At 42.4% G+C, this 27,465-nt stretch overlaps 1 protein-coding gene across 3 annotated transcripts in view; it reads right to left on the reverse strand.

The window, feature by feature from the left end:
- AFF1 (ALF transcription elongation factor 1) overlaps window positions 1-27,465 on the reverse strand; it is a 182,598-nt gene that overhangs the window by 120,232 nt on the left and 34,901 nt on the right. The window contains exon 1 of one of the 3 annotated variants that reach the window (XM_069485367.1): window positions 4,981-5,333. The exons of the other annotated variants lie outside the window; for them this stretch is intronic. Within the exon in view, the coding sequence (XP_069341468.1) occupies window positions 4,981-4,997 (17 nt within the window). The 5' untranslated portion in view covers window positions 4,998-5,333. Of the gene's footprint in view, window positions 1-4,980; window positions 5,334-27,465 lie in introns of those variants that run through there. 3 annotated transcript variants of the gene reach the window in all.

The following is a 27,465-nucleotide window of genomic DNA, read 5'->3' on the forward strand; positions in this document are numbered from 1 at the left end:
TGAAATGAAACGGAGAAGTTTGCTCACTGAAAACTAAGTTTATATGTGAAGAAGCAATCAAGTTGTATGTTATACTTCAAAGCACAGTGAAGCTGATCAGTTTTCTGATTTCTCTACTGTGCAGCTATTAGGTAATACACAGATTTAGACGATCAACACAAATAAAGGACAGGACCAACAAGAAAGAACAGATTTTTCTCTCATCCATGATTATGATATTATTTTTCATTCCTGATTATATATGAAATTTAATTTTTTTTAAACGCAGCCCTCATTAAACCCCATTTTCAAAAGAGTGTAAGTTCAGCTACAGAATACCTTTTCACAGTATGTTATAGAACCCCCTAATTCTCTTGGGAAATCACTTGCATTAATTTGGCCAAAAAACAACATCCCTATAAACCGGCTGACTTTAAAAAGGATGACTCATTACCCCTTCAGTCTTTGTCATGGAAGAAGCTCTAGACTGTGAGTCAGGAAGCTCAACTGGGCTCTCAAGAGGAACTAGAAAGAATCACTTAGGAGACCTGTTTGTGTTTCTCTTCTGTTAGGGACACTGTTTACAATGGTGTCATAAGGGAAAAAATGAGAATATTCACTGGATCGAAATATTCCATAAATTATTTCCCTCTTGAAACCTCTTCCATGAACTATACTTTCCAAAATACCAAGGCATTCTTCTTTGATATTGGCTCATGTTTAATCAGAGCTGCTTTGCATTCATGAATTTTCTTCCAAGGTCATCAGTAGCTCATAAATCACAGGTGAGGGCACAGGGCAGAGCAAAACTGGTTCTACACCAGTTTAAGAGTACTGCTTTTTGCAATGGAAGAGTTTCTCTCACCAGAGTAAAAGCAATCCACTGAAAACCAGCTTCCTAATAATCTCGGGAACAATCTGACTTTGCTTATTTATTGATTTTTTTTTTAAAAGGCTTCATTAACTTTAGCAAAATTCAAAAGTAAAAACTGAGGGAGGGTTAACTAACCCTAATTTCCTTTTGCAAGTTTGTCTAAGTGCTTTCTTTTGGGAAGGTATGTGCTTGGCCACCAGATGCAACTTTCCCAAAGAGTTCAACTCCCGCCTCCCACCTACACACCCACCCCCAGGATTCTCAGCACAAGGTGAGTTTTAACACTGGTTAATCCCTGACAGCAGTTGGAGGTATGTACATATTCCTTTCTAGAATTGAGGGATTTGCTTCAATGAGGGATGGTGAATCAGACAAAGCCCTCTTTTTCATGGTGTCCGTCAACATCACTCCTCAGTATAAAGCAAGCTAATCCTCGTAGGAAAAGATCTGTAAACTGTTAGGCTTACTGGTTCTCAAAATGAGGGAATGCCAGTTTTTATACTTATATAAAAGAATAGTCTTCACGTACTTTAGCTCAGAATCTGGACACTAAAGGCACAATTTGTGACTATTTCACATTAAAGAAAGCAAGTTTGTTACAATCCCCAAAAGGAAGTGCATTCAATGTGTCTGTTATGTTTATAGGTTCCAAAGAAAGCAACACTTATCTGAGAGCTGAGGTCCAGCACCTGTCCTGCCTTAACTGATGTTGCATTTCTGACTACCTTTCTCCAGAACTTTGATAACTCAATTAACCCAAATATCCATTGTTTTCAAAATACAAAAAAATCTAATTTTTAAAAGTTAGACAATTCACATTTTATTCAATAAATGTCTTCCAATTCTAAGAGAAGAAATCAACAAAAGCAAAGTAATTTCCTACTTTTAGGTTTTGAAATGTGGTAGACAAATACATAGCCTCAATTTATCAAGGTTCACAAGCCAAGAAACACTTAGGTAGTCACTCCCCCTCATTCAAAGTGCTTGTGGTGTATGTAGGGGATAACCTCAGGGAGCTGACTACAGAGAAGGGAATAAGCCGCCCAACCCATTCACATGGACAATTAGTCATACACCACCCATCAGTATCAAGAATGACATTACCTTCTAGCAATGTCAAATGAGAGAAAAGTGCCATGGGTTGGCTCCTATATTCACTATGGCCGCTACAAAATTCAGTATCTCATAAATTCTGAACTCCCTCTGCTACTTACCAAAAAAAAAAAAAAAAAAATCAAATTTAAACAATGCACAATGAAACTACTATGGTTAAACACTGAGCTATGAATCTATAAGTCCAATCAGTCTGACAGTCTAAATTAATTGTCTCAAGAGCAAACACTACATGTGGCACATGGTCAAGATTGTACTACCCAAGATCATACACCACAGGTGATGTTTCAGTTTCTCTTAGCACTACTTAGGGCAACTTGGCCCAGCTTTGGGGTTTCCCTGAAATCCAAAAATACCTTGAATCTTCTCTATTCTCTCTTTGGATCTCAAAGACTATTTACTCTCCCACAAAGCACAACGTCTGGATGAGTTTGGACCACATTCTAGGTGTAACTGAAGAACATGTGAGATATACTCCCAACGTGCAGGCTAAAAAAACAAACAGAAGGGCCTTGTGGCTTTGTTCCTAGTTCAAGGGCATGTCTGAAGGCCAGGTAGAGGATCAGGAGTATGCACAGTCCTCCTATTTTAACTGGTGGAAAGTTGAACCACGGCACTGATAACTCAGATTATTACATCATGCAACAAACAAAATGTTAATGGAAATTGCTTTTTGTACTCTTATTCTGATGCTTTGCAGCTCCCCTTTTGACATCTCACCTCAGAATGAAAGAGGCAGGAACCAGCCGCAGAGCAGACTTGGAGTGGGCATTGCTCCATTTTTGTGGCCTCAGGCAAGAAACAGCCTAGCAGGGCCTCAGTTTCCTGAACTACCAAATGTAGAAATAAAAGTACTTACCAATTTAGGTGACTGAGAAGAGTCAAAGAGCTAATCCAATTAAAGCAGATTAATGCTGTGCCAGGCCCACAGCAGTGTCCAATTTAGCTTTTATCTCATTTTATTATCATGAGTTGAAGAGCTCGGGCATTGAATCACTCACACCTGGGTTCAAATCCCAGCGCTGTATTACTAAGCTCCGTCAGATAGCATTTACTTAAGAATTAGAGAAGGTATCTTATAATCTAAGATGTTGTACCCCTGTAGCAGTTTGATGAATAATGGCACTCTCAGAATAACGTTCTTAAATAAGGTAAAAAACATGATGCAAAGGGAACAGATTATACAAGAATACGCCTATCAAATATTTAAAAGACAAATTGATGGTATAGTACTACGTTTTGCTTTATTACTGAATTAAACAAGGTACAGCAGCTCCTTAATTTCATAAAAATGGTAAGGATAAAAGGTATTTTAAGGCCGGGCGCGGTGGCTCACGCCTGTAATCCTAGCTCTCTGGGAGGCCGAGGTGGGCGGATCGTTTGAGCTCAGGAGTTCGAGACCAGCCTGAGCAAGAGCGAGACCCCATCTCTACTAAAAATAGAAAGAAATTATATGGACAGCTAAAAATATATACAGAAAAAATTAGCCGGGCATGGTGGCGCATGCCTGTAGTCCCAGCTACTTGGGAGGCTGAGACAGGAGGATCCCTTGAGCCCAGGAGTTTGAGGTTGCTGTGAGCTAGGCTGACGCCACGGCACTCCCTCTAGCCTGGGCAACAGAGTGAGACTCTGTCTCAAAAAAAAAAAAAAAAAAAAAAAAAGGTATTTTAAGGCCTCTGCAAGAGTCTTAACAAGATTATGAAAACATATATGGTTTCTACCTGTGATAACATCACAGGTACCAGTACTATAGATTTTTTTTTTTTTTTTTTTGGTCTATATTCCTACTAAAAAGAAATACTAAATTTCAGTTAGAGGTTAACAAAAATAAAGATGTAACTTCTGTTTCTCATCCAATTTCTACTACTTGGCCCCACGTTAGGAACCACTTTCTTAAAACTATCAATAAAATGGAGGCAGAGGATAAGCCACCGAGTTGAGAGGATTAAATATAAAAAGCAGGTAGCACATAGGAAGTGCTCTCTAAAGAGAAGTTCTTTTCTTCCTAGAAATTTCTCTTAGAAAAAAATTTCCACGTCGTCCAACCCAAACTTCAACACTTCAGCACTCTGCGTCTTCAGACCTGAAATTTGTTTAGCCTTCTGAGACGTCCCCAAATCACCACTCCACATCAAGTATCAGCTTGAAGAGCCATTATTTTAAATATGGGAGGCCAAGCTGCTTTCTAGTGTTAATAAAACTGAAAGGCGAAGAAGAACGTGTGTATATAACTCTTAGGAGCCTTCCGGCTCACTTGAAGTTTCCATTAGCACCAACTGCAGTCACAACTAAAATGAAACCGCATACAACAGTTCGAATCTCGTAATACTCACTAACGCCTTGTCATCGCTCCTTTTTAACGCTCGTTACAAAACCAGCTACAAACCATGGAAAGACAGGGCCGGAGGTTCCTGCAACAGCGCTGACAGCAACTGCAGCTCATTGTGCTCGCTCCCCTCCACCAGCCCCGTGCATTCCCGGTCTTTGCCTACTCAGCAGATTCAGGCCAGCGGAGCCGTTTTAGGTGGCCTCGTACATTCTAGCAGTCAAATTTTCAATCGCCGAATCCTCGCCCACCCTTTCCCGAGGCGAACTATGCTTGACGTCACTCGTACTTCCAAAATTCCGCACGAGACACCGGTAACGTCAAGAGAACCAAAAGGGAGAGGGTGCACAAAGAACCCAAATGAAAATTTGGGCAAAGGCGGGACAAGTGAAATTAACTCATCGCCCCCGAAAAATAACAGTCGTTTTTGGAAGAAGAGAGACGTTGAACTTTAATCTGAACTTTCAACTCACTCGCTCTCTCCACGGTGCAGAAACTGTCCAGCGCGTCGTGCAAACTGTTTTCTATCTGACGTTCAGGCGTGAGCCACAGCACCGGGCATGATGAGAGCGCAATGACAAAGCTGCTTCCTGCCCGGCTTCTTCCCAGCACCCAACCCTCCCCCGCAACCTTCAGTCCCCCCCGGCCGCCAACACGTCCGAAAAGTTTCCCCCGGTGCCCGGCTCACCTTGGCCGGGCTGCCATAGTTCAGTCTACAGCGCCCGCTGCCGCGCGTCCATCAGCGCCTTCCACCCGCGGGCCCTGCCGCCGGCGCCGCGCTCACCATTCGCCGGAGCCGGAGCCGGGCGGGGACGGCGCCCCGCTGTCAGGGGACCGACTACCTGCTCCGAGCCGCGGGCGTCCTCAGCGCAGCCCCGGGCGCCGACCGCATTGGCTCGCGCTGATCCTGATGGACATCCGGGCACCGGGGCCCCCGCGGGCGCCCCGCACTTCGCACGAGCCCGGGGAGCGCCGCGGCCGCGGTCGGGGCGCGCGGGAGCCCCCGGGGCGGTTTCCGAGCGGGGAAGGCGCAGGGGCGCGCGCTGCGAGCCCGCCCGCGCCCAGCTCCCTCCGGGCCGCGGCGCGCCCCGGGCCAGAGCTGGGAGGGAAGAGAAAGCGCGTTCCGGCGGCCCGGGAGTTGCGCGGCTTCGCCGGGACACCCCTCATCGGGAAAGTTCTGGTGGTACGGCCCGCCTCCTTAAAAGGGCAGGGCGCGCGGCCGGCCAGGGCGGGGGCGCGGCGCTCCGAGCGGCCCCGCGGCCCGGCCCCGCCTGCGGGCGCCCGGCTCGTGCGCTCGCGCCAGGGTTTAGCAACGTAGGAACACGCCGTGCCCGGCCGCTCGCGACTCCGGCTCCCGCTTGACTACGTGCTGAATACTGGGGCCATGAAGGCCGCAGTGAGCAGGGCGCACGGCAGCGGCAAACCCCGGCAGCTACTTCTGATCGTGCCAGCGCTGGCACTTAGGAAACCGGCCACTACCGCGCACTTGTTTCACTTTGCTTTCAGTTTTGATTTCTTTACACTGAGACAAATATTTACAAAACGCCCTCCCTTTTTTGGACAACATGCAGATTATAAAGAAAACAGTAACTCATTTTAGTCCTCAAGCCATGAAGAGATTCCCACACACACAAAAAAAGTAAAAAACCTGAAAATGCAATACAGCAAGCATTTTAACAAGTACAAACAAAATCACGTCCTACTCAGAGGACCAGGGAAGGCATTTAAACTGTGCCTAAAGAAGACGCAGGAAAAAACTTCCATGGGCAGAGACAGTGGGAAGTTGTGCTTCAGCATCTCACAGGGGCCCCTGCAGGAGCCCAAAACTCTTACATCAATGCTGAGCCAAAGATGCCTGCGCAGTGCCCTCCCCATTCTTCCACCTACAATGACGACAGTGTTGCCCATCTGCAGACTGTATTACTAAGGAGTCGTGGAATACGGACGTGTTCACGTCTTGGCACTAAAACTACAAGGCTGGGAGGGTGGGCGTGCGAGGGAGGCCCAGTGCATCTCCATCAGGAGTTCTCAAAGTGTGGTTAGTGGACTCCTGGGAGTCCCCGAGACCTGCTCAGAGGTCAGAACTATTTTTAGAATAACACAAAGACATTGTTTGTCTTTTCACTGTGCTGACATTTGCACTGATGGTGCAAAAGCAATTATGGGGCAACTGCTGGCGCCTTAGCACCAATCAAGGCAGCAGCAGCAGATGAAACCAGTAGTCGCTACATTCTTCACCACCACACATCGGCAGTTAAAAAAAAAAAAAAAAAAAAAAAAAAAAAAAGCCTGTTGCCAGTTTCCTTTATGAATGTCTTTAATGAAGCAGGCGGTCAGAATTATTACTTTCATTAAATCTTGACCCTTGATCACAGGTCTTTTTGATGTTCTTTGCGACAAAAATGGGAAGTACCCATGAAGCACTCCGCTGCACACTGGAGTACAATGGCTGTCTAGAAGAAAAGCACTTGTGTAATTGAGTTGCAAGCTGAACTGGCTGGTTTTTTTTTTTTGTTTGTTTTGTTTTGTTTTGTTTTTTTCAAAGACTACCATTTTTACTTGAAGGAACAATTCACAAACTGTGATTATTCGGACTTGGGTATTTGGCAGACTTTTTCTTAAAAATGAACAAAGTTGAGTCTGTTTCTTCGAGGAAAACAATTGACGGTATTTATTGCCAATGATAAAATTTGAGCTTCCGAGCATTTTGGAATCTGCCACTGTAAGTTTGACAGCTTCCTAATAAAGACTTTCCTGATGAGATCAGGGTGACAGTAGTAAATGTGACTTTAAAAGATCTGCATAACTTAGTTTCCAAATGACCAACAAAATCATGCACGGGTAAAAGATCCACGGAAAAATACAAGACACACCAATGGATTTTAATATGTCACAGGTTTTTTGTTTGTTTGTTTTTTGTTTTTTTAAAGCTCAGATTCCACAATGCAACTAGTTAAGAAACTATGACATGTGGACTTTTGGTATAGCAAACAAGGTATTAACACACTGACTGCCACACTAGAAAAAAAATTTTTTACTTGGAGCCACAGAGTTTTATTATGAAAATAGAATAAAAACTTCAAAAACAAAATGATCCTGTCTAATTTAATGAAAAATTTACTTTGTATTATTTTCTGCAAGTGAGTTATATGCAACTTGGAACTAGTTCATGTGGGTCCCAAGGTAAACAGACATGTGAATTACATATGCTTCATGAGGCCCCAAGTTCAAAACTAGCGTGAGTTAAATACAACTCACATGGCAGTTAATGTTAAAATACTCATTCCATCGTGCGTAAAGCTGAATTTTCTTCATAGACTTCACCCAAAACACTGCAACAGATTGAACAGAGAAGCAGATACAGGTTGAGCATCTCAAATCCAAAAATCTGAAATCCAAAATGCTCCAAAATCCAAAATTTTTTGAGTGCTAACATGACACTCAAGGAAAATACTCATTGAAGCAAGTATATATAATATAAATATTCCAAAATCTGAAACATTTCTGGTCCCAGGCATTTTTGATAAAGGACACTCAACCTGTATGAGAACCTAGCTGTCTTCTGCTAAGCTAAACAGTAAAGAGATTTACATAAATGTAAAATAATGCCAACTCTTCTAATTTTTTAATTTTGGAAAATAGGTTTTTTAAATAAGAATGTTATTTATATTACATGTAATGGGTTTTTAAAATAATTTTTAAAATATTTTAAATACTTCAATTTTAATTTTTAATACAGTAAATATCAATACATAAAAAAACACATATACAAAAGCTCTTTGGGTTCCACAATAATTTTGAAGTGCAAAACTATTCCATGTCCTTTGCTAATACTTCCATTTATCTCTCCCCTCTCCACACTCATCATTTCTTCTTTTATATTAAAGGTAATGTTTTATTATAGCTATTCTCATATAACCTCTTAGTACCTAAATCACTTTTGGCAAAATGTGGTCAAATCATCTGGGGCATATGTTAACAGACTCCACATCCTTGTTCCATAAGTCCTGAATCAAAATCCTTGTGGGGTGAGGTCCTAGGGATATAGATTTCAACATATTCTATAGGTAATGCTTGTGGTCTGCTTATATTTGAGAACCACTTACCCAGATCATGCATATTTAGAAAGTCATATAGAGAGTTCTTTGATCTAGTATTGATTTATAATCCCTGGATCATTTTAAGGACCGCAGTTGGCCAGCATTTATTTTCCTTCATAAGAAATTTATGTCAGACAATAAAATATCATTGTACATATATATTCCTTGGTAATAGTAGAGGAAAAGACCTTCAAGGAAACAAAGTATAAATTCAGGCAAAAGTTTACTCCCAGCGATTTTTCCATTGGTGTTTCTTCCCATTTTCCTGTTGCTGTTTTATCTACACCGATTGTCATTATTTATGCTATAAACAAATTGGTATCAGACATAAAAGCTGAAAAAATATTTCACAATAGCATTTACTCATAAAATTTCCATTTACCACAGGCTAGAAATGTAACGGTGCTGATATTAAAAGAACACTTTTTTCTCTGTGAACTGTGTTAATTGTTCTGATATCATTTAAATATGAAGAAATGAAAAAAATATAGCAAATATTTACCCAAAAAGAAACAGGGAATCAACACCAGAGTAGGATTATACCTGAGATTCTCTGTCATGTGAATTAGTGAGGGTAATTTGAAACAGAAGTGGGATTACACTTGATCTGTAATAGATCTAAAATTACCAGAGGGAAGTACAGGAGAAATTATTCTTGAATTAGGATACTGTATGTGGGTGAAGAAGTACAACACCACAAACACGGGCGTTATTATTTCCCAGTGTTTTGAAAACACCCCTGTATCCAACCCACAGGCCTGTTCAGCAGTGAAAATGAACAGAAGGCATTCTTTTTTTTTTTTTTTTTTTTGTTGAGACAGAGTCTCACTTTGTTGCCCAGGCTAGAGTGAGTGCCGTGGCGTCAGCTTAGCTCACAGCAACCTCAAACTCCTGGGCTTAAGCGATCCTACTGCCTCAGCCTCCCGAGTAGCTGGGACTACAGGCATGCGCCACTATGCCCGGCTAATTTTTTCTATATAGATTTTTAGGTGTCCATATAATGTCTTTCTATTTTTAGTAGAGACGGGGTCTCGCTCAGGCTGGTCTCGAACTCTTGACCTTGAGCAATCCACCCGCCTCGGCCTCCCAGAGTGCTAGGATTACAGGCGTGAGCCACCGCGCCCGGCCAGAAGGCATTCTTAACCTTTGCAGGGGCACAGAAATCTTTGGCTTTCTGATGAAATTTGAGGATATAGACCCACACAGACAACACTTGCTATACTTCGTTGGCGTGGTTCGCAATTCCCCTGGAGCCCACTGAGGAAACACCTGATGCTCTGTGGCCTTCAGGTTAAGAATCCCTGGGCCCGCATCCAGCCAACAGACCCAATTTGCCTTACAAATAAGGAGTAAGATCACTCATCAACCTTTGTTGCCCATTTGAAAACTTAGAGCTGTCTCAATAATTGCCTACCATGGTGAAGAATTTCTCACGAAAATAATGGAAAGATGTTGCATGACAAAACATCTTCGTCTACACAACAAAATAACAAGTTTCCCTGTGCAGTGATAATAGGCTCCTCAGTTCTACAATTTCTTAATTAATCCTATAGTCACCAAGTGTGCTAACACCCAAAGAGTAGGGGACATAATTTAACGATCACGGCAGAATTTATAAGGTGAGCGAGACAGCTCATTTTACTATCTGAAATGGGTTCTTGAATCACAGGGGTACCTTTTTATTAGCTCTTTAAATTAATGAGCTTTATAAATGACCCTTGCACACATATAACAATATATGGTATCTGTAACACATCTTAAGCACGATCGTAATGTGCAGTAGATCATGTTTATCCAAGAGCGAAAATGGAATAATCTCTCAAGTGCTACATCATTTACTTGGCAAAATATAGACAGATTTAATATATATGCATATTTTAAATGTTTCAAAATATATTTACTTGTCTTTTAATTGAAGAGGCGGGAGACAAAAAAATCTTTCTAATCTAATCTTGCATATCTTACAGGTGTGCCTTATTCAGCACTCTAAAATATTTAATTCAATGTATTCATTTGTACCACAATGATCATTCAACCATTCTACTCTTTATAGCATTTTTGCTCTGAGAGTTACACAGGTCAAATCCCCTAAGAACTGCTACTTCATTTCAATGGAATGTTTAATGGGGACACTGCTAAAATCACTTTGCCAAAAGAAGGGTGCTCAAGGTTGCCACTGGAGGATCTCAAATAAAGCAGACCCAGGAAAGGGGAGGAGAGAGAAAACAGGAGAAAAAAAGACGGGCACCCCCCAGAGGGCAGAGCCAGCAGGGGAACAGTGCTAATGACCACCACTGGAAATTAACTGGCTCTCCCTTCAGCTGTGACCTCAACGCAAAGCAGCCCTCCTAGATAGTCCGTAGAAAGTTCTCTGGTTCCCCAGGCCCTGTTCTAAAGCTTTATTCCACACCTCTCAGGTCTTTGGTCTTCAAACTGGGTCTTCAAACTAGAGAGTCTCAAGATCTATGAGGGCAAAAAGAGTTCTAAGAAAATCTATTTCCAGGTCCTTAACTTCTAAATACTCTTTCCTGGAACCAGGATCCAGGCTCTCACTTCCCACTGGGCTTTCCCCACTTGAAACAGAAAAGCAGTCCTCTCATCCTCCCCAAGCCAATCTTAAAATGGTGGACGGCTCCAGGTGTAAGTACCTGGGAGGCCCCCAAAGGAACAGGTCTCTGCAGAGAGAGTCCCTTGCAATCCAATCAATATTAATAGGTGGATCCTCATTAAACACATCCGTGTGGCAAACCTGTGGCAAGGCTGGAACAATCTGACGACAAAATAAATCCTGTCGTTTTGGATTCTAACCCAAAGTTCAAAATAACCGGCCTTACCCATGCCTTACCTCCTAGGTGTGTAGGAATTGGAATTATGAAATGAGATGTATGGGACCACCAGAAGTCAGACTTTCTCTAATACAGTAAGCCCGATTCAACTGATCAGGTCAAAAATGAGGACTTAGTTTTTCAACATTCTTTTAGGAAGTAAACAAGCAAAAATGTTTAAAAACTACTGCTCAACTTTTACCTCTTCCTTCACTAAATGTCTTTTTCTTTACTTCTGGCCTACAGTTATCCCTAGCTGCTTCTTTTTGTGCACTGATGAAATATCCCTCCATGGCATGCACCTGTAGTCCCAGCTACTCAGGAAGCTGAGGCAAGAGTATCACTTGAGCTCAGGAGTTCAAAACTAGCCTGGGCAACATGGTGAGACCCTGTATCTATTTTTAAAAATCCCTCCTCACCCTCCCCAATGTCCCTAACCCATCTGTACCAATAACTTACTCTCAGCCTACAAACTATAGCTCTACAAACTATAGCTCAAGTTCCCCTACTCCCTCCCAACACACACAGTATTTTTTAAATAAACTTTTTATTTTAGAATAAATTTTAGATTTACAGAGAAGTTGCAAAGGATACCCATATACCCCCCCCCCCCCCACAGCCTGTTTCCCCACTGTTTATCTCTTAAACTACCTTTTGTCATTTGTCAAAACTGAGAAATCGACACCGGTGTATTGCTAAACTTCAGGCTTTATTTTGATTTCATCAGTTTTTCCGTTAAAGTCCTCTTTCTGTTCCAAGATCCGGCCCACAGTACCACACACGTTGCATGTCTGTGAGAGTTTCTCAGTCTTTCCTTGTTTTCCATGACCTGGACAGTTTTGAGGCATTCTGGCTAAGTATCCTGTAGAATGTCCCTCGACCTGGGTTTGTCAGATATTTTTCCCTTCAGAGGAGGGAGGGAATTAAGCCCCAGCTCCTGTGTATGTATGGGAGAGGGCAATAGCTCTACACGTTTGGAATTCTTCTGGAAGAAAGATTTGCCTCCTCTATTTATTTACCTGTTCAATCATTTACATCAGTATGGTCTCATGGGTCTTTATTTTGAACTTTGGGTTATAATCAAAAACTACATGGTTTGTCTTGTTGTCAAATTGTTCCAGCCTGGGCCACTGGAAGCTCTTTCACACGCTCCATGCTTTTGTGTTTTTAGCACTCCTTACTTTCTACAAGACGCTCCAGGCTCATCTTCTATTTTCTCCACCCCAGACTAACCATGTCTCCCAACACACTAGTTTCTTCTCCTTAACAGCCTCCATCCAATCTCCTTCTGCCGCCAGAGCCAAAGTTCCTAGACTAAGAGAAGTCTGCTTCCTTCGTGATCCCAGGGACCCACCTCCCATGAAAAGCTCTCTGTGGACTTTGAGGACACTGCTCTGTTTTTGTGGACGACTCTTCCTATTTTATAATTCCTTCTGCTCACATCTCGGATCCAGGATAAAATCCTAGAAAATCTCATTTGTCTCCTCTCAGTCTACAATACTGTTTTAGACAACTTCGTCAGTGACTCTCCAAATGTTGAACCCCAGTCCAAACCTCTCTGCACAACTCTAAGACAATTCTTTATTACAGTCGCCCAAAACAGCTTCCTGGGCAGGAGAAGGCACTTGGGAAGATGTCCAATAAGATCATTCGCTTAGTGTGTCACCCCATCTGGAGGCAGTTACAGAAGATGCCAAGAGATACCTATCACTCAGCCTCAGCTGCTTCTTAGGTCTGCAAAGAGTGGTTTCTCCATACAGGAAGGAGACAATAGCTCCTTCACCAAGGGAGGGATCAGAAAGCACTGGGGGAAGACAGTGCTTAGTTTGTTCCATCCTTTGGAATAAAAGCAGAAGGCAGAATTCAAAGAGGGTTTCCTATTAGCAGGTCAGGAGATACCTGGATAACACAAAACTTAAAAAGTCCCTACCTAAGGCTGGACATGGTGGCCCACACCTGTAATCCCAGCAGTTTGGGAGGCCAAGGTGGGAGGATCGCTTGAGACCAGGAGTTCAAGACCAGCCTGGGCAACATATCAAGACCCTGTCTCTACAAAAATAAAAAAGTCTGTATCTTATGTGTTTTTTAACTAATGATCAGCTAATGATAATAAACTAATAATAAACTCCTTAAAATAAGACTGGCCTCCTTCATTTTTTAAATAGGAAAATCTGGTGACTGTGCACAGTAACAGCTGTAGGTAGTGTGCAGAGTAATGATGCCTTTAAAAAGAAAAGGGAAGCAGACGAGGAAAAGAGACGATGTCAGTCTGAGAAGTGGCCTGCCATGCCGTGAGTCCCTCCCACCCTGGGCTGGACGGGGCCAGAATCAACCTGACTGGCCTCAACTCCAGCCCACTCCCTTCCCCTTGGTCCCTTATTTATCCGGGAATTACCAGTCACCCAAACTAAGGATTAGTCACTCCTTTTCCTGGCTGTTCTCCACACATAATTGCCACCAAAACCTCACAGAGTCCTTGGGATAGTGACGGTACAGGGCTGGGAGAGGAGAGATCCTCACTTTGGATACTTCTCTATAGTTTTTAATTTACACAAATGATTTCTAATTCTTCCCCCCCCCCCACCTCCTCCTCCTGTTTTGTAAAAAATACTTACTGACAAGGAAGATATTCATAACATAAAGGTTTTTTTTTTTTTTTAAGCAGGTATAATACAGTGTGTTTGTTAGGATCCCACTTCATCAAAATTAAATTAAATATGTTTATTAAAAAGATTAACTGGGCCTCTGTAGCAAAAGGCTAGCATTCAGTATCTCTGGATGGAAGGATGAGATGACTTATTTTCTTTTGGGCATTTTAACATTTTCTAAATATTATAAAATAAGCACACACCTGTTTCTGTAGTTATTTAAAAAAAGAGAATCACAATTACTGTAAAAACAAAACAACTATAATCAAATCTTAGCTCCAGGAAGGAGACAAGGGTCCTCTAATCCACTTCTCCATGCAAGAATGCTCTTTCTCTACTGAGACTAGCTTGTGTGTCTGTCTCCAGGGACGTCTGTTGTCATGACAAGGCAGCCCTGTCCACAGCTGGCCGATGACGAGCACTGGAAACTTTTGTCCCCTGCACAGCTAAAATGGGCTTCCCTGTGGCCCTGTTCCATTGGTTCTACTGGGCCCTCTTGATATTAATATAGCTGTGCACTCAGCTTTCTTACATTTACTGTTTGATGGTGTATCTTTTTCTATGCTTTTCCTTTAAATAAGCATTTTTTTTATTTAAAATGCATGTATCTTAGTCCATTTTCTGTTGCTTGTAACAGAATACCTAAAACTGGATAATTTATTAAAAGTTTAGTTTATTTTTATAGTTATGAAGACTGAGAAGTCCAAGGTTGAGGGGCCAGATCTGGTGAGAGCTTCCTTGCTGGTGGGGACTCCATAGAGTCCGGAGGTGACACTGGGCATCACACGGTGAGGGGGCTGAACATGCTCTCATACAATCTCAGGTCTCTCTTCCTCTTCTTATAAAGCCACCAGTTCTCCTCCCATTATAACCCAGTAATCCATTAACCCATTAATCCGTTCGTCCAGGAATGAAAGAATCCATTCATGGGGACAGAGACTTCATGACCCAGTCACCTCTACCTCTCAATACTGCCACATTGAGGATTAAATTTCAACATGAGTTCTGGGGTGGGAGGTGACAAATATTCAAACCCCTAGCAGCATCTATTGCAACCCGACTGTTGTGTTGAGCAAAAACCCAGTCTGCCTTGTAACTGAAATGTTTAGTCACTTAATTATTGATTTGTTTGGGTTTAAGTTCTACCAACTTGCTATTTGTCTTCCATTTGTCCCTCCCCATTTTTTCTCTGCTACTCCTTTCCTGCATTCTTTTGCACATTTTCAGGCCCCACCCAAACCTGCAGAATTAGAAACTGTGGGTAGAGACCAGCAATTGAGTTTCGATACTCTCCAGGTGATTCTGTTGTACACCCAACGTCAGAAACCACTGCCCCGTGGTTAACAGCACGCATTCTTAAACTCTGTTTAGAGTCAACATTGTATCACTTCACAGCTGACACTTCTATTCTATCATGTTTTTAAAATTAAAAATAATTATAGAGTCTTCTGATCTTTCTGGATCCCCTACCACTCTCTTATAAAACCCATGCTTTTTCAATAGTTTAATGAGAATTGGTTTCTCTTGCCAGGTCTCTCTCCCCAGCCTTCAGCAATACTGCCAGAATATGAATACATAATTCTGAAAATACACGTCAGAGGTTACTCCCTTGCCCTCCCAGAAAAGGGATGCATTGCACCAACTCCTTCTGTCCCCTCCCCACCCCTTTACCATGAAGTCCCTCTAGCCCGACACTTGACACTTCTCTCGTGACGCCAACCTTTGCAGAGAATATTTTTCCTTGAAATGCTCTTTTCCCCCTTCTCCAGCTGAAGACCCTCTACCATTGTCCAAACCCCAACACATGCAGCTCTTCTCGGAAGCCTCCTCTGACAGCGTAACCTTCACTCTTTACCCACAAGCTCCCTGAATGCATGCATATCAAGTCATGAGGTTGGCCTGGGATCAAGGGGAATGTTTGCTTGCTTGAGCAGAAAGGCAGCCAAAGAATAACGCAGCCAAAATATAATTACTGAAACAAAACTGCAAAGAACCCCGTGCTACAGTCGCAGCTGGTAAGATTTCCTTTTACAAGTTCGAAGGTAAGATCTGCCCCCAACTTGGCGCCATCTGGAGGGTTCTCTCGTTGTGTAATAAACGGACTCTGGGCCTGGATCCACACAAATGGAGCAAGTGAAGATCAGTGAATTATTTTCAACATTTCAAAAAATCCAAAGGAAACCACATATTTGAGCATGAAAAAGGATGTGTGAAGGACTCCGCTTTGGAATCTTCTGGAGCTTATGCCAACACAGGGCGTTAACATCAGTTAGCTCATGCTGATCAGGAAGTCTAATTGGCAACTTCACGTGCTTTGATTAATTTAAAGTAAGAAAACAAATGCTTGTTTGAAAATGTAGTTTGTTTAGTAGAGGGACTCATAACAAAGGTCCAAAAAAAAAGGGAAAAATAATAGAAAACAATAATTTAAATCACAAAGACAACATGGCTTTGAAGACAGGTACTTCCCCACAAATGTGAACTAATGAAAACAATTCGGATCCCTTAGCTTAGGCAGCGGTTCACAGCCTTGGCTACACATGATAATCAACTGGGGAGACTTAGAAATTCCTGACATTCTCAGGCCACACCTCAAGCCAATTAATCTCTGGGGGTGGGACGCATATATCAGTATTTTTTAAATGTCTTCAGGCAATTTAGTGTGCAGCCAAGCTTGAGAACCTCAGCCTTCTTACCCCCAGTGAGGGCCACAGAACAGCAGCCCTCTAGCATGTGATGTTTGTTAGAAATGCACTTTTTTTTTTTTTTTTTTAGAAATGCAGTCTTAAATTCTATCCCCAATCGACTGAATCAGAATCTGCATTTTAACAAAATTCCTAGGTAATTCATACGCTCATTAAAATCTGAGAAGCACTGTATTATAAAATACATGACACTTAAGAATCCTTAAAGATAAGTGACCAATATCACTCCCATTATTCAGTCTAAACTAATAATCGCTAAACAATATCGTGGTGCAGACAGCTATGAATTAGGGGCTTTCCCATCCCTCCAAATTACCCTCAAATTTTCCTGAACACACATAAGAGGAAGGATGTAAGAACTGGATTATAGGAGATAGTTCCCAGTCTCTGGAGGGATGTTTTTTCCTTTTGTGGGGGGAAAAATTACTTTTACAGACAAACCACAATGATCAGTAAATGGTGGCTTATAAATTACACTAAGATCTGGTCACCCCACACATCAAAGAGGTAATGTCAACTATTGGCATTTTCTGTGATACCTAGAGCTTGCCCTAAATGTGCTGTATTTATTCCCAGCAAATGTCCAAACAATTCAAAACCTAAATTGGGGTACAAACTTTACATTTCATCTGAGGACTGAGGCTCTCTTCCAAAAACTCGGGGGAGTTTTATTTGAGGTTTATTTGTTGTGGACTCTGCTTCCTACGTAGGTCACAGGCAAAACAGGATGATTAAAACTAAATCAAATCAACATTCATTACGCACCTATTACGACTACAGCCCTGTGCAACCCTACAGGAGAGACTGCATTTCAAAAAATCTTTTCTTTCCCAAGCATTTACTAACTTAAAGAAAGGGCTACTCTATTTTCTAAATCCTAAATATCTTGAAAATATAAAGAATCTAAAGAACAAAAAGTTAATTAATGACCAATTAAAGCAAAGTGTGCGCTTATAGCCCCAGCTACTCAGGAGGCTGAGGTGGGAAGATTGCTTGAGCCCCGGGGTTAAAGACCAGGCTAGGCAGCATAGTGAAATTGAGACCCTGTCTCAAAAAAAATAAATAAATAAAAATTAAAAAATAACCAATCAAACATGTTCATGGATCTATAAGTTATTGAGCTGATTAAATCATTACTTTTAGGCATTATGTTTGAGGATTCATTTAAGAAAATTACAGAAGTTGAAGTAATAGAGTTTTTGAGGTTTGCAGTATTTCCTATGTGCTCAGAGCTGAAGGGACTTCCCCTGACAAGCCTATTAGAACTTGGTCAAGGTGAGAACTGCTTCCAGCTGACAGATCGGCAGGGACACCTCCCAGCTGGCCTTAAAGCGCATGGCAACTTGAGGGGACCCTACACTCATTTGGAGAGTCACATAAAGATGACTTTCTCCCAGATACGATCATGTTCCCTCAGTACACATGCTTGAGACACTCAGTAACAATCACAGATAGAAAGTCCCATCACAGGTCAGGTGTGGTGGCTCACACTGTAATCCTAGCACTCCGGGAGGCCGAGTCGGGAGGATCGCTTGAGGTCAGTCAGGAGTTCGAGGCCAGTCTGGAGCAAGAGCGAGACCCTGTCTCTTCTAAAACAAGTAAAAATTAGCCAGGTGTGATGAGCATGCCTGTGGTCCCAGCTGCTCGGGAGGCTGAGGCAGGAGGATCGCTTGAGCCCAGGAGTTTGAGGTTGCTGTGAGCTAGGCTGACGCCACGGCACTCACTCTAGCCCGGGCAACAGAGTGAGACTCTGTCTCAAAAAAAAAAAAAAAAAAAAAAGCCCCATCACAAAGGCAAACAAAGTGTTGGAAATAATTTGCTTAATATGAATTTGCTGAGCACCCACATTATACATGGCCCTGCTCTGAGTGTTTCACCCATATTAAATTAATTCCTACCACAAGCCCTTAATCCGAGTACAGTATTACCACCCCTGCTTTATAGATAAGGAAAACGAGGGCCCTAGAAGAGCGACAATTTCTCAAAGTCATGCAGCTGGTAAGTGTGGCGGGGAGATAAGACCCATGCACTCCCTGGTGCCTGCTCTTAACCACCAGGGCTGCACGGCTCTGGAGAAGCTATTGTTACACTCTTTTTTTTTTTTTAACCAGATGTTTCAGGCACCCTGAACACTAAAGTCTCCCAGAGTGATCGGCAAGTCACATTAGAGATATGGTTAAGAGATGTCCAGTGCACCCACATTCTTCAGAAAAAGACAGCAGTAAAAGTCTGCAGAGCTGTAAGTTAACGTTCCAAAGTCCTAGGGCCAGTGGCAACACAGTTATTGTCATCTAGTTAGTAACTGGTGTCATCTAGGACAATCATTCTATGAACATAAAGTGATTTTAGAAGAAAAAAACTATGGCCAAAAAATTTCAACTAAAGGCATTTCTCTTTCTCTTTTTTTAAACGGATGTCTAGTTGCAAGGGGCGATTTGTAGGTTACAAATTTCCAACCACCTCAAATAAGTGGATCATGGCTGAAAGAGCAAGATAAAGTCATTATAAACAAAAAAAACCATTTTCCACCCAAACAGTTTTCCCCCCTAGTATGCGTGCCCTTTATTCTCAGAGTTGAATCAAGTTCCTGGGAACTACATCGCACTGCCTACATGCAATACTTAAGTCCTAGTTTTTCCATAAACTTTGATGACAGCGTCAGCGTCGTTATCCAAGACATCACTGGCAAGACTCCCTTCCCTCTCCTCCCACTCATGGCTGGTGCACAGCAGTGCTGCACAGAGATGGTACCCTCCTCGTGGGCCCAGGGGCTCAAGAAGTCGGGTTTCCCTCTGGTGTGGAGCTCTGCAGAGATGAGTCCCATGGCCCTGTGTTTTCTTCACACCTCTCTGATGTCAACAGCTAACTAAAGCTCTTCGGCTACTACCAAAGAAGATAGGCTGGCTGTTCCCCCCAGAGGACTCTGGCTCTGCGTTCCACAAGTTAGACAGTCCTAAGCTACAGAAAGACAAATACCGCATGTTCTCACTTGTGAGTGGAAGCTAAACCAAACTGATCATCTCAGGAAGGTAGAAAGCAGGGTGGTGGTTACCAGCGGCTGGAAAGGGTGGGGGTGGAGGAGGGAAAAACAGGTTGATTAATGGGAGCAAAAATACAGCTAGTTAGGAGGAATAAGTCCTAGTGTTCAACCGCAGTAGGGTAACTAGAGTTAACAATTTACTGTGTATTTGAAAACAGCTAGAAGAGATTTGAAATGTTCCCGGCACAAAGAAATGGTAAGTGACTGAGGTGATGGAGACCCCGATGACCCCAATTCCATCACCACACGTTGTATGCCTGTATTGAACTATCACATGTACCCCATACAATATGTATAATTATTATGTATCAATAAAAAAAAAAAAAAGAACTACAGAACCAGAAATTCTGGGGGTAAAAAATAACATGACCCCAGCTTAAGAATGGATCATTTTTCTGGAGGCTGGGAGTTCCAAGATAAAAAAAAGAAAAAAAAGAAAAGAAAAAGAATGGATAATTTAAAAAAAATCACTTAATGCAAAAAAAAAAAAAAAAAGAAAAAAAAAGGTGCTAAATCTTTACTACTGTGTGTGGTTATTGCCTCTACTTTCCACGTGGGTATTAATCAGTTACCACCTCTTGAAGAATGAGAACTTCCACACATAGGGCTGGATTTTCAGCAAGTCTGACTCATCCCAGTCTATAAATTCTTGGTTGTCGAGGCCCTGGAAGACCCCTGACTTAAGGCCCAGCACTGCTGTGTCCAGACCCTGCTTAGGAGGGGCCAAGTGACCAGAGAAAGAGCACAGAGCAGCTTCCTAGGGTCAGTCAGGCCATCCAGCCTGAGCCCTGGAGTTCCTGTCCCCAGAGACATGGATGAGACGAAGTCTCAGCCACCAGCAACACCACTGCTTGCACCTTGTAACAACATGATTCTGAGCATGAACACAAGGGGGAGTGGCTATTACACAACAGCCAGAGCAGAGAGAAAGCAGCAAAGACATTTAATCCTCTTCCTTGTTTTATAGATGAGAAATTCAAGGACTGGGGTTTTCCAGTGTTAAATAGGCTTTAGGATGAGGGGGAAAAAAAAAAAAAAAAAAAAACCCACGATACTACTATCCCATCTAAAATGTTTTTACTATTAATTAATTTAATATTATTAAATGTTAATTTCATCTTATAAAATTTTCTTTAATAGCATGAAATATCTAGTGTTCAAATTTGGTGTGTTCCAATCTAACAAGGATCCTTTGAAAGAGTTGATATGTCTCTCAGGTTTCTTTATAATCTCTAATCTTTTTTGTTCTTGAGATTTATTTGCTGGGGAAAAAAAGATTTCTTTTTCTTTTTTTTTTTTTTTTTTTTTGTCTAGAGATCTAACAACATGAGTTTTGGTGACAGCATCCAAGAAGTGTCTTTTAACATGTTTCTCAGGGCAGTGTATTTTCTATAAAGTGGCTTGATCAGACAGATTTCTGTCCAGACTATTTTATATGGGGTTTGTCTATATCCCAATGAATCACAAGAGGGTGCATAACAGTTACCTCTTTAAACAAAAATTCTTAACATTAAATAATGGATTCAGGAGCTATTAGCGCCCCTCTAAGCCCTCCATCCCATCATGAAGTTTCCCAACAGCTCTTCACCTAATGGTGTTATCAGCTACTTGGAGAGAGGATGCAAAATGATAATGCTATCCCTCTTTATTAGCCAATTTTTTCCTGTAAATAACTTTTCCTCATCATCTATTTGGTTACCTTGAGCTACAGTTTATATAGGAAACCAGAATAAGTGCTTCTTTCCTTTATTTTTCATTTTTTTAAGTTATGAGTTGGTTCCCTCCCACTTTCCAAAGGTAACTAATGATGAGTTTTGTTGTTGTTTTAGTATCAATTCATGGGGTTAAACATATGTGATGTGGTTTAATCCACTGCCGTTGTTATTCTTTCATGCTCTCCTTGACTGACGTTTTGGCTGGTTAGAAACCATTCAGGTTGTTTCTGGACTCTCTTTGCTGTTACCTCAATCATCTTCAGTAGCTCTTTGCTTTCTGGTAATGAAGAGAAATCCTAGCTCATCTCGTACATTTCCAGATCCAGACCTAGAACAGAGTAAGCCATTCCACCAAAGAGTCCTAGCTCCCTTTTTATTTTTATTTTAGTATTATTATTTTTATTTTTGAGACAGGGTCTCGTTCTGTTGCAAATTTTTATCAAAACACTAAAAATTCTGTCAGCAATAAATTTATAAAGTAAACAGAATAATAAAAGCAACATTTATTTAATGTGCTGTGATTTAAAATATTAGACACATTGACAATAGCAGTGTTTTCTTTGTGTCCATCTATTCAGACTGTTAAACGAGACACCATAACCTGGGTAGCTTATACTTCTCACAGTCCTGGAGGCTGGGAAGTCCAAGATCAAGGCACTGGTTCACAGATAGCATCTTCTAACTGTGTCCTCACACGGTGGAAGGGGCAAGCAAGCTCTTTCTTCTATAAAGGCACTAATCCCATGCATGAAGATGCTGCCCTCATGACCTAATCACCACTCAAAGGCTCCTCCTCTTAATATTGTTACCTTGAGGGTTGAAATTCCAACACATGAATTTGGGGGAATTCAGACTATAGCACTTGGTAAAAAAAAAAAACAAAAAAAAACCCAATTGTTTTTCCTTCGAACAGGATTACTTTTTTGTCACGTAACTTCCAACACAAAATGAACATCTTTTCTATGCCTTAGCAAACTGTCAAACGCTAATTACGAATCAACTTCCAACATTTTATCCTTTGCTCTTTCAATGTGGTAAAACACCTGGGAGTCTCTTTCATGTGAAGTGTCCGTGAGGCACTGCTTCCTCTGGGACATGGTCACCTTCTTCTTCACAACCACTTTCCTCATTTGGACCAGCGCGCTGTAGTCCCCTGGCTGTACGTTTCCACAGTCAGCTATTTCCTCTCTAACTTCATTAATGCTCTGCTAGCACCTCACTTCTGGTGTTGACACCTTTCATTTCTTTCCCACACTTTCATCCCTGTTGGCCAGTTCCCTCATTTGGCTATCAATCTATGCAAAATGTCACATGGGCTTACCGCTGGGAGACAAACAGGCAACACAACTGCGCACTTTGCTATGTGTGTGTGAACTGCATAGCAGATGCTCCAGGACCAATCACTGCGCTTTAAGAGAAGTGACTGTCTGGTCACCGATAAATCTGTTATTTATACAGTGATTTGGGGAGTAACAAGCTAGCAGCGGAGTTTGTACTTTGTGGAATTGCTCATGCTGCACTAGCTAAAATCCGAACCGTTGCGCTGGAGGGCTGGTGCAATTTAAACCATCATCGCGGAAATTCATGCATATCAGAACCATGCAGAGGAAGGGCTGCCTATAATTCTTCTCCGTAGATATAAACCACCAACTTGAAAGACTAGTAAGTTCATTTGTTCATTGTTACTTTCAATTCATAAGGGATGAGTTCCTCCCCCGATCTTTATTTTATAATTATGTACCACACTGAATAGTTCCCAAGTCAGGAAATCTAGCTTCTATCTCTGTCCCCCTCCAGCTGCTCTCTTCTCCCCAGTTTTTGGTTTATCCTTCTACTACTTACTACGTTCATATAAGCACATATGTTTTCACACTCTTCTTCCCTTACTAAATAAAAGGTAGCATTACTGTACATGCTGTTCTGCACCTCACTTTTTAAAATGATACAGAGACACGATATGATAGCGAAGCGTCGTTTTTTCATTTGCACCTCTCATTATGCGTAACTGAGTTATCTTTTCCTACTAAAGGAACATTAAAAATGTTACTGTTCTGACAGGTTTGATATTTTAGAGTAAGAGTTTTCAAATAACTCTTAGCATACTCGTTAAAAATGAGTAATTAAGAAACCCTCTTATTCCCACATAGTCTTTATTCATATCAGTTCGTCTAATCAGCACATATTTTTCGAGGATATTGCTGGAACAGGACCTGCCCTGTGTGCTCACAGGGGCATGGCAAAGGCGATGACGCGTTCAGTGGTCCCAGTGATTTCAAGACCACTGGAGCTGAGAGTGCCTGGGGCAGATTTGCAATGGGGATTACTATATTGGACACAGAGGAAAAGTTTTCTGGGCTTTAGAGATGGTCTGACCAAAGAGTTAGGAACAGTCAACAACAGAACAAGCCTGCTTTTTCTATTTAAAAAGGGGGCGGGGTAGGGTAGGCTACAGGTGCCAGAAAATTATGGGGAGAAAAGCAGAGACAGACTGACCGAAAGTTGAAAAACACAGCTCTAATAAAAGCTTGTAATTAGGCACCTCTAGTCAAAGGCAATACCTGACACCAATTACAAAGTAAATCCAAGAAAAAGTAGCGAGAGCCCATGAAGGTGTTTTGGCTAAGGACGAGGATAGAGCCCTATCGCCCACAGGTGGAATCACTTCCACTGAGGATTAAAAGTCGAGAAAAAAAGCAGGCTCACTACGAAACTTTACACTGTACAACTTACTCAACAGGTTCTGTCATAATATAAAAAATGAATATAATAATGAGAAATAAGCTGCCACCAAGGAGACATCGTTAAAAAGATAATTCTGAGGTTCTTTGATGGAGGGAATCACACATCTAAACAAAAGCCCCAATACAACTAAACCGCTTCACAGCTTATTTCTCATTAAACCTATCAGCAACCTTTTACAGTGTTCCCTACGCCCACAATTACGACTCGGGGAGTCAACACAACCCAGGGCAGAGTACACATCTGACTCATCTTTGTACCCTGCCCGGCACCTTGTGCAGGAGGCACTCAAATGCTTGGTGTAGGAAAGAATAAAAACAACCTCCCATAGCAACATGCCCGGACTTTTCCATGGGAGGACCTTTCTCCTGAATTGTAAGTTAGGGCAACTCCCTAGCCAACGTTTCAAATAAATTCAACAAACATTTATCAAGTGCCCAGTGTGTGCCAGTGTCGGGCACCAGGCTTGGCAGCAGGGTGGAGAGATGAGTAACACCGCCCTTCACGCCCGGGGGGCACCCAGTCTAGCATGAGAACCATGAAGCCCAAAACGCAGCGGGAAGAGGCTGCGGGAACACGGGGGAAGGCAGCAGGAATTGTGCAGGGGGTGAGGTCAGAGAATCCAGCCCCCTCCTCCCCGACACACACACCCTCTACCATGACACCGCCGTGCTCCCTTATCCGCGGTTTTGCCTTCCGCAGTTTCAGTTACCCATGGTCCACCGAGGTCTGAAAATATCAAATGGAAAATTCCATGAACAATTCCTAGGTTTTAACTTGTGAACCGTCCCGAGTAGTGGGATGAAATCTCTCGCTGTCCTCTGCATCCCGGAGCCCGGGATGTGAATCACCCCTTTGTCCGAGCATCCACGCTGCAGATGTTACCCGCCTGTCAGTCACGTAGTAGCCACCTTGGCTATGAGATCAAAAACACGTAGCATAAATTGCACGGGGTTTGGTACTGTCTGTGGCTTCTGGCATCACTGGGGGTCTGGGAGCATGAACCCCCCCTGGGTAAGGGAGGAGGCTGGTGTATTTGAAAAACAGAGGCCTGATCAAGTTATTCCACTGCAAATAAGCCTCCATGGGTCTGTGATAGGTCAAAGCTTATTCCCATGCAATAAAAAGCCCACAGGCACCGTCACCTGCATTTATTGGGCACTTGCTGTGTGCCAGACATTGTTCCCAGATATTTTGCAAGTATTAACTTATTTGATCCTTACAATAACCTGACACGGTTGGTGCTACGATCGTCTCAGTGTTACGGATGTGGACAGTGAGGCAGAGAGATTTGAAAGCCTTGTGCTCACTGCCAGGCCTGGGCGTGCCAAAAGCCTTCAGCCAGCCCTCAGCAAGCCCTTCCACCATGACACCCAACTGCCCACATGTCCCGCCTGCTGTGAAGCTCCCTGCTTTGTTCCACCACCGCTGAATTTACCATACTGTACGATAACTATTTGCACCACTTCTCCTAGGTCTGCTCTACTTATCCCATGATAATTAACCTTTATTATACTTTACTGTTATTACTTGTTTAAGTGTCTTCTTTAAAAATGTCACCTCCTCAGAGAGGCCAATCCTGACTTTCCTCTTTGTCTAGAATCGATCTTCCTACCCTTTTTTCAAGCTACTTGCTTTCTCAGATCAGTGGAGGTTTCTCCCCTTCATAGGACTTCCTGCAGGTCAATTTTTAAAATTTGATTTCCATCTCCCCCACTAGAACATATACTTCATGGGGGGCAGGAAGCATAACTGTCTGCTTTATTTGTCACTGTATTTTCAACACCTAATCCTGCTACACAGAAATTATTACTAAGCGTTTGTATAACCTGCTTCCTTATACTGATAGGTCCTTGGGAAAAACACTGTCTTGGTGAGTTTTATATCCTCAATACATAGCATGTGAGAAGACCTCAATAAGCGTTTGTTGAATTGAAACCAAGTAAAGGTTAGGGTGAGATTAACAGGGTTTTTCCAAGAAAAAAAGTAGTGTTGGAAGGGACCAACGTGGTCGGAAACATAGAGGCATAGAAGACATAGCTTTGGGGGGGAAACAGCAAAAACTGGGCTGTACTGTAGGGTGCACAAGAGAGAAGCAGGGAAAGCATGAACAGGTAAGTGCACGTCAGGTTGCAAAGAGACTTGCAATATTTTTCTTTAGGTGGCAAGAATCTCTCAGAGTGTTTTTTAAGCAGTTGTGGCAGAATAGCCTACACCACAAACCAATAGCTTGTTCTTTGTATCATGACACCCATTTTAGCGAGTCACCAAAGTTCTTTTCTGACCAAAACATTATGTAGTTTTTTTCTTTTAAGTACATACTAAATTTTTTTTTTTGTGATTTCACATCATTAGCCTTTGAAACATTTTATACGAACATTGTTAATTAGAAGAAAGACCATCCTTTCAGGCGATCACAAGTTAGCAATTTTTTTTTTTTTTTTTTTTGAGACAGAGTCTCACTCTGTTGCCCAGGCTAGAGTGAGTGCCGTGGCGTCAGCCTAGCTCACAGCAACCTCAAACTCCTGAGCTCAAGCGATCCTACCGCCTCAGCCTCCCGAGTAGCTGGGACTACAGGCATGCGCCACCATGCCCGGCTAATTTTTTCTATATATTTTTAACTGTCCATATAATTTCTTTCTATTTTTAGTAGAGGTGGGGTCTCGCTCTTGCTCAGGCTGGTCTCGAACTCCTGAGCTCAAACGATCCGCCCACCTCGGCCTCCCAGAGTGCTAGGATTACAGGCGTGAGCCACCGCGCCCGGCCTACAAGTTAGCAATTTTTGAACGTCATTTTCTGCTTAACACCTTCCTCTGCACATAAAATCTCAGAAGAAGAGCAATGAATGAAAACACTGACTCTCAAAAAGAAGGACCCTCCTAATAAAACCTTTTAGTCCCCATTCTGATTCTAGGAAATAAAGCTCAGCAGATTTGTTACTTGAATACTTCCTTTCTCTTCACCAAATAATTCTGCTTCCAGAAATAAGGAAAAAGGCAAAAGTTGGCAATACCAGTCTAAATAGAATGCATTAAAATTTTTTGGCCACACCATAATTTGCATACTTCCTTTTATCCCCCCCCCTACTATAAAGGGTGTAGTAATATAAGGGGGAAATTTTGAGATCAACTGAGGCAGAACGGAAGCCCAGGGTGAAATTCAGCACAGCCACGCTGCAGGTTATTTGTACAGTGCGCCGCGGGGAAGTCTGGCTCTCGCCCTGCCCCCGTCCAGCTGTAATGGGCATGGGACCCGGCCTAACAGGTCTCCCCAGCTCCGGCTCTGCCGGCGCTAAGCCACGCCACGGTGTGCTGCCAAATGAACCTCCCCACACAGTGCAGCCTGTGATCTACAGGCCCCAAGTGAAATCGTCATTGACCTCCACCCCTTCACCGCCTCCG

The sequence above is a fragment of the Eulemur rufifrons genome, chromosome 13 (genome assembly GCF_041146395.1).
Source record: "Eulemur rufifrons isolate Redbay chromosome 13, OSU_ERuf_1, whole genome shotgun sequence".
Lineage (NCBI taxonomy): Eukaryota > Metazoa > Chordata > Mammalia > Primates > Lemuridae > Eulemur > Eulemur rufifrons.